At 40.0% G+C, this 7,881-nt stretch overlaps 1 protein-coding gene across 1 annotated transcript; it reads right to left on the reverse strand.

Annotated features, from left to right (window-relative positions):
- LOC102170138 (methyl-CpG-binding domain protein 3-like 2) lies at positions 3,889-7,193 on the reverse strand. Its single transcript, XM_005682471.3, has 2 exons — positions 7,149-7,193; positions 3,889-4,584 (listed from the first exon to the last, which is right to left on the reverse strand). Exons 1-2 carry the CDS (start codon positions 7,191-7,193, stop codon positions 3,997-3,999), a joined length of 633 nt encoding a protein of 210 aa, XP_005682528.2. The 3' UTR covers positions 3,889-3,996.

The following is a 7,881-nucleotide window of genomic DNA, read 5'->3' on the forward strand; positions in this document are numbered from 1 at the left end:
ACATGAACACACACTAAAACATTTAAAAATGAATACACACATGCTGAAACTAACTCTAATACATACACACTCTCTCTACTTCTATATGACAAGTTATAAATTCTTTGCTCTACTTATCTCATGAGGATTAAATCAAACAGAGGCAGTGAATCTGTTTAGTTTATTTCTGGATCACAGGTTTTATACCATCGCTTTGCACATAGTAGATTCTTTGCAAATAGGGTGACAAGATAATTTTTCTCTCCAAGCTGGAGCACACTGGGGAATAAAGAGGGTAGTGTTAATCAATAGGACAGGGCAACAAGATAAATATCTGCTGAAGACAAAAATGAAGGCCTGGCCTGTTGGAGTACGTGATTAGATTTGCATTTAAAACAGATCATCAGTTTACAATGATGACCTATATGGGAGAAGAACCTAAAAAAGAGTGGATATGTGTACATGTATAACTGATTTGGTTTGGTGTACAGCAGAAAGTAACACAAAATTGTATACCAACTATACTCCAATAAATTTTTAAAAAATGGATTCATTTTGTTTGACAGCAGAAAGAAACATTCACACACAAAACAGATCATAGTGATGAGAACAAACACTTACTGTATGTACAGCATGGGGAACCCTGCTCCGTGTTCTGTGGGAGCCTGGCTGGGAGGGAGTTTGGGGGAGAATAGAGACATGTATATGTATGGCTTCGTCCCTTTGCTATGCACCTTAACTATCACAACATTGTTAATCGACAATACAAAATAAAGTTTAAAACATAAAAAAATGAAGAGAAGTGAACACAAACACATTGGCATAATAAACCTTGTGATGTGGTTATTGGGGGTAGGGGAAGAGCTTATGGTGGGGGAGAGTTCAGAAAAAAAATAAAATGACGGATTCACTTTGTTGTACCGCAGAAAGTAACACATACACAAAACAGGTGATAGTGATTAGAATCTAATGATTGGATTGTAAGGAGAAAGGAGTTAGAATCTAAGCTGTCACTGCTAATTTATTGCAGTTTGTCATTCAAACGATGACATCTTTGCATAAATGTAGTTAAGTGAATGGATTTTCAGTATTTCAGTATTTAAAGTTCAGTGTTTGGACAGTTTATTATATAAACTGGTCTGGATTTGGCGCTGAATGATTACCTTCATCTTTCTGTATCTGTCTCATGTGGGCTTCAGGATGTCCCAGAATCCCCTTCTCAGCGTGTGGTGCTGAACGTCCCTGGGAACTTCTTAGAAATGAAAATTCTCCATCCCCTCTCCAGACCTTAGGATAAAATAATTTAACAGAACCTATATTAACCCAAGGCTTCCCCGGTGGCTCAGCGTTAAAGAATTCACCTGCAATGCAGGAGATGCAAGTTCAATCCCTGGCTTGAGAAGATCCTCTGGAGGAGGGCATGGCAACTCACTCCAGTGTCCTTGCCTGGAAAATCCCATGGACAGAGGAGCCTGGTGGGCTACAGTCCTTAGGTTCACAAAGAATTGGACACAACTGAAGTGACTGAGCACGCATGCATGCATATTATCCTAAGATAAAATAACATAAGAAGAGGAATGAACTTAGTTCCTGTTAACTGGATGTGGGGAGTAAAATTATTATTATCTTGGAATACTGAGTAGAGGGTGAGTGGGTCTCCCCATCCCCTTCATATTTAATAATAGATAAAATATAATAAATAAAATTAAAATTTAAAAACTGAATATGCTTATATAATAATTCAAAAACCATCTTTAATTCTTTTAACTTTTTATTTTTTAAACAATGTTGTGATAGTTTAAGGTGCACAGCAGAGGAAATCAGCCATACATACACATGTATCTTTTCTTGTGGGAGGGCTTCCTAGGGGCTTTGAGAAGATTCCCTGGAGAAGGGAATAACAGCCGCTCTAGTCTTCTTGCATGGAGAATCCCGTAGATGGAGGAGGCTGGCAGGCTACAGTCCATGGGATCGCAGAGTCGGACAGGACTGAGTAACTAACACACTCACACACACACACTTCTTGTGGGGGAGTAAATTATGTCCAGGTATAGATATAGGTGTGAGGGGGGAAGGTCTCATCCTGACCATTCTCCATGCTTACCCTTAAATGTAATGCTTCCGGGTGGCCCCAAACCCAGACAGCCCTCCCTACATGGTGACCTCACACAGCTCCATTTCCCAGACCCCAGGACTGGCAGATAAGAACCAGGCATAAATGTGGCTCCACCTCCTGTTCCCTAAAGGGTCAGGTGCCTCATTCCTATTTGGATCAGAAAGGGTCATGTGACACCCCAGTCCCAGGACAAAAAGGGGTTGGAATATGCAGATTAGTTCACACTGAAGAGTTGGAATCTGCCTTAGTGCGTCTGGGGAGGCTTCAGACCCACATCAAAGCTCTGGGCTCTAGGAGGGACTTATTACTAAGTTAAATCCAGAGCCTGTTGTCAGGAGGCATAACCGCTCACCTCTATTCACTGTTTTCCTGTTTCCCAGTTACTCTTTGTGTGGTTTTGTCCCTTCAGTTGTGTCTGACTCTTTATGACCCCATCAACAGTAGTTTGCCAGGTTCCTCTGTCTGTGGAATTCTCCAGGCAAGAATACTAGAGTCGGTTGCCATTCCTCCCTCCAGGGGATCTTCTGGATCCAGGGATTGAACCGAGGTCTCTTGTATTGCAGGCTGATTATTTATGATCTGAGCCACATCAGCCTTCCTTCTCCACCACTGATAAAACAACTTTATCAAAATTGTACAATGAAGTTCAGAAAAGGTCATTCTCTTCCTTCCTGATACTGTCCCCCTGGGACTTCTGTAGCATGACACCTTTATTCCACCTTCTGTGGGTTCAGTGGAAATAACTATGTTTATTGAATGAAATGTTTATAAGTAAAAATGAATTGTTTATTGAATAAGCAATGATGTCATTCTTGACTGCTTACAAATGATGATGTGCATAACCCTGTGGGGTGGACAAATTTCAGGGACTCTGGACTGATTTCTGGGTCAGGGCAACAAGCTTGCTGGCAAGTCATTTTCAGAAGAAAATGTTTCCAAAGAATGTATTCCTTCTTAAGAATCAAAGGTCAAAAATAATTTTTCAAAATACCCACTTAGGATTTCCATTGGTTAAAATCCACCTGCCAATTCAGAGGACAGGAGTTCGATCCCTGGTCTGGGAAGATTTCATATGCTATGGAGCAACTAAGCCCCAGGACCAGAACCATAGAAATCTTGCGTCTAGAGCCCATGCTCTGCAACAAGAGAAGTCACTGGAATGAGAAACCCATGCACTGCAACCAGAGAGTGGCCCCTGCTCTCCACAACTAGAGAAAGCCGACTGGCAGCAGCGGAAAACCCAGTGCCCCAGAACAGCTAAAAAGAAAATAACATTTTTTAAAAAATCACATTCTTTTAAAAAATACCCACTTAAGATTTACGTAACAGACAAGGATGCAATATGTAGCATATGTACTAATTGATTTACATTTAAATGTCTTCTGTCTGATTTAACATTTGGCATGAGGATGACAAAAAGAGGAGGCAACTCATGTTAAAACAAGAAGTAAAAGCCAGCTTAATAAGATTTTATAGCATTAATTTTTAATATTAGAAAATAACCTCTTTAGAATAGATTATTTCTGGTTTAAGTGTAATTAACACAAGAAAATATTATAACTAAAAACACTAAATAATTCTCCAGGCTAGATTACCTCTGTAGAATTCAGTAAAGAAATTCTGACATACAGAAATTGAGGTGTACAAAGATATGCAAAAATCTTTTCTCTTGTCACATGAAACCTAATCTCTCCCATTAAAAAAAAATTTACACTTTTCGTTTTTGTCCACCAAGACTTTAATAGAGTACAAAGTTAATGTAACAAAGCATCATAGTCCAGAAACGGGTTGTCAGTAAAAGCGGCAAGTAGGTTGCCCCCCACACCCACCATGAACCACTTCCCAGGGACCACACCACTCAGCTTTCTCAAGATAATCGTCTCCTATTTTTCCTTCAGTTCTCAGGAACATTTTTCCTGGCTCCTGGTTCTCTTTGCCTCCCTGGCAAGCCTGCCTGCCTTCAAGGCCATAGTCAATCTCTCCCTTGCTCTCTTCACTTTCCGAGACTGTCGGCGAATATCTGCATCTTTTACTGGTCGTCTGCAGAGGGCGTGTGGGAGAAAGAGCCCCAACCTTGGGTTGAGCTCTGCCCCATCTGAAGACTGGGCAAGGATGGGCTCAGGGCTAGTGTGCAGAGACCAGGCACCAGCACGGCCCAGGGATTCACCGGCATCACGCTGGACAATGATCCCGGAAACGTTTGCGCTGTCCATGGTACTGAAAGGTTCTCCTTCAGGGCTGTAGGCCTGGAGTCCCTGCAGTCTCCGGAATGCAAAGGCTTGCTGGGGCTTTTCCAGGGTCTCCTCGCACCAACGTCTTCTGACCACATTGTCAAGATGAGAGGTTATCCTTGTGACTGGCTTCTGGAAAATGCAGCTGGTCAGCCTCAGAGGAAGTAAACATCTGTCACGACGCCTCTGCTTGGCTTTGACTAAAATCTCCTGTCTTTTCTTCTCCAGCTCTTCAGGCATCATATTTCTTCTGAGCCTCTTTGAAAACAAAATGAGATGTAAATTTTGAATGAAATGGAGGATGAAACAACTGCAAGTCATAGAGAATGTTCAAGCACATATGGATAACTCCCTGAAGAAATGGGGTCTCAAATTCCTCTGGGCATCACATTTACACAGAAGGTTGATAGAACTCAGATTTCTGGATGTCAGTGCAAGAAAGTCTGGAGTGGGGACAAGAAATTGCATTTCTAAGCATTCCCAACTGCTGCTAATGCTGCTAGTACGGACACCATACTGAATCCTGGGACATTAAGCAGATAGGAGTCAAGGACAGAAAACTGCAGGTCGTCACCCAGTACCAATTCTAGATTTTCATCCTTAGAGGATCTTTTCCTCTTCCCATCTCTGTCAAAGTCAATTACACACATGCTGGTGTCCTTGAATGCAACATCACCTGGACAAAGAGATCACAGGGCTCTTTGACTACCAAGACATTAAACTTTTGGATATATCTTTTTCACTTTATGACACACAGTCACCTGGTTTTTACTTTCCTTTAGAGCCTCATCTCCAGTGAGATCAAGTGCCTCTCAACCCTCAGATACTTTGCTCTCAAACCCAAGCCCCATCTTCACTCAAATATTCTTTTGCTCATAAAGTAACTTAGAAAAGACATATCCTCTTCATCAGTTCAGTCACTCAGTCATGTCCGATACTCCATGGCCTCATGAACTGCAGCACACTAGGCTTTCCTGTCCATCACCAACTTTTGGAGCTTGCTCAAATTCAAGTCCATCGCGTGGGTGATGCCATCCAACCATCTCATTCTCTGCCGTCCCCTTCTCCTCATGCATCAGTCTTTCCCAGCATCAGGGTCTTTTCATAAAGTTCCTTTTTTCCCACCATAGACAGTCCTCCTTACCCCCTTCCTCCCCTCCGCCTACTCCTTTCCCCCCTATTTCACTTAATGATCGATGCTCTTAGAAGCTGGTCCTGCTGTCACTTCTGTGCTACATCTGCACCTTCTTCCAGGCAATCTCATCCATTTCCCGGGCTTCACATATTTTTCATGAACTAGAAATGTTCACAGATTCACTGATCTGGCTTCAACCCTGAAACTCAAATATCCATCTGCCCACCCACATCAGTGATAACATTCATGACTCAGCTCACAGTGACCAGGTCCCACGCTGAACCAGTCATTTCTCCCAAATAATCCATCCTTATCTCAATGTCCCCTAAACTCACTAATTGGTACTAATATCTCACCTCCCCTTGAATGGCATTCTGGATGCCCTACCACCCCATACTCTTACACCAATTAGCCATCCATTTGCCTTCCTGAATCCACTTGAAGATTCGCAACTTTTGAATTCTTGGTTACCTTTCATTTAATCTACTAAATGCCACTTCCACAGAATGACCTTTCCTGATGCCATATAAAAGTTTATCTCACATTGTCTCTGTTAATTTTTTAAACTTTTAATTTATTTATGTATAGTATTATCTACTTCTTTTCGATTGCTTTTCTCACTAAGTTGGGTACTCAATGAAGAAAAGAATGAGAAATTTCATAGTTCCATGGATATAGTCACTTATTGTTTTGGCTTTTCAAGGTGCTCAGATGTCTTAGTTTTAGAGATGTTATGCCGATTCCAAAAAACACTTCACAAATTTTTCTAACAAATTCACATGACTACAGTTGTAAAATAAATTAATCTCTTTTGTGCTAGAGTAAAATTGTCACTGAGATTAAGACTCTTCACACTAATCTGTTTAAACTGTGAATCTCATTAGCCCATCTTTCCTTTTAAATCTCACATTTCTGTCTTCTGAAGACTTTTAAAAAGAAACCATAAAGCTCATTTTATTCCCATTGTTATTATTAATGCTACCCCTTGCATTAGTCAAGATATAAAAGAATTTTTGATAGAAAAATGACTTGAACTGCCTATTTATACAGCAGCCATTATATGCCGAGTTGCGCACCAAAACCCACAACTTGGAATTTGACTTAACCAAGTTATTACCCCAGATTATGTCAGTCTTGTTGAGAGAAGAGGGCTATAGACTTAGGAATGTCTAATGATAGTGTTAAGTGTAATTAAGTGCTATGGTAGGCAATAGGCCAACAGAGAGACAGAGAGAGAAAGAGGAAGGAGGATGAGAAGTAAGGAGGGAGAATAGGGAAAATAAATTAACTACAATGGTGGATGACAAAGAGATTGGGGAAGGTCTATTTGAAGCAGAGAACAGAAATTTAAAGAAAAAAGAAATAGGAAAAAAAGACCAAACATGTTGTGGGCAAATTGTCCACAGAGGAGAAAGATTTAGCTACTCTAGGGCCAAATACTACTTTCACTACCCAAGGATTGTGGTTAAAAAAACCCCACACTTTTCATTATCTCAAGAAATCTTCATATACAAAACTATATAAAATCTTGACTATTTCTTAAGAAACATTAACACTTGGGAAATAACTTTCAATAAGGAATGTATCTTGTTTTAAGAACTAAATTCTTCTAACTTAGATTTTACACAAGGAGAAAAAAAAGCATCTTAATAGATCCTCTTGCCATCTATATGGATTCCACACTTACCAGAATAGGAAGGCTTGGAAATCGGTCCAGTTCAGCTTTCCCCATCTTCCAAGATCTTCCAGAGCTTCCTCTGACCACTCCTGAGATGCAGACAGATGCAGACAGCCTGTAGCTGGCTAGGAAGTGCAGTAACTTCTGCCTCTGATTCTCCTTTTTATAGGGTAAGAGAGTGGACAACCCAATCAGGGGACAATCCAATCCAGAGGACACACCTTATGTTTCAAATCAAAAGGACTTGAGAGAGTCTTAAGTCTTTATCCCCAAATACAAGAATTTGGGGCTATTGGTAATACTAGATTCTATTGAATAATATGAAATCCTATATGAAAAATTAAACAGATTTGTGAATGGGGTGTTATTTTCACTTTCAACATTTTAATTTTTATTTATGGATACCTTCTATAAAAATAGTTATGGACATTTCCATAAGCTAAAATTTCCATACAACTTATGTTTTCATAGAGAAAACTACAGATTGTTTAAATGTTTATCAATAAAAGAATGTTGAAAACATCTGCTAACAAGTCTTTGAAGTCTATATTACAGAGTCATTAATAAGATCTCAATGTTCTGTACATTTACATTTCACCTAATCAGTGGTAAATCTGAGATATCCTTACCCTTTGACTGAAACAGAAACAGTCTCTTTACTCTCTTTATTTCACTGATGATGATTATTCAATTTTCCCTCTATAAACTTATTACTTGCAATCTTATACAAAACATGTGCAGT

Source organism: Capra hircus, chromosome 7, assembly GCF_001704415.2.
Source record: "Capra hircus breed San Clemente chromosome 7, ASM170441v1, whole genome shotgun sequence".
Classification (NCBI taxonomy): domain Eukaryota; kingdom Metazoa; phylum Chordata; class Mammalia; order Artiodactyla; family Bovidae; genus Capra; species Capra hircus.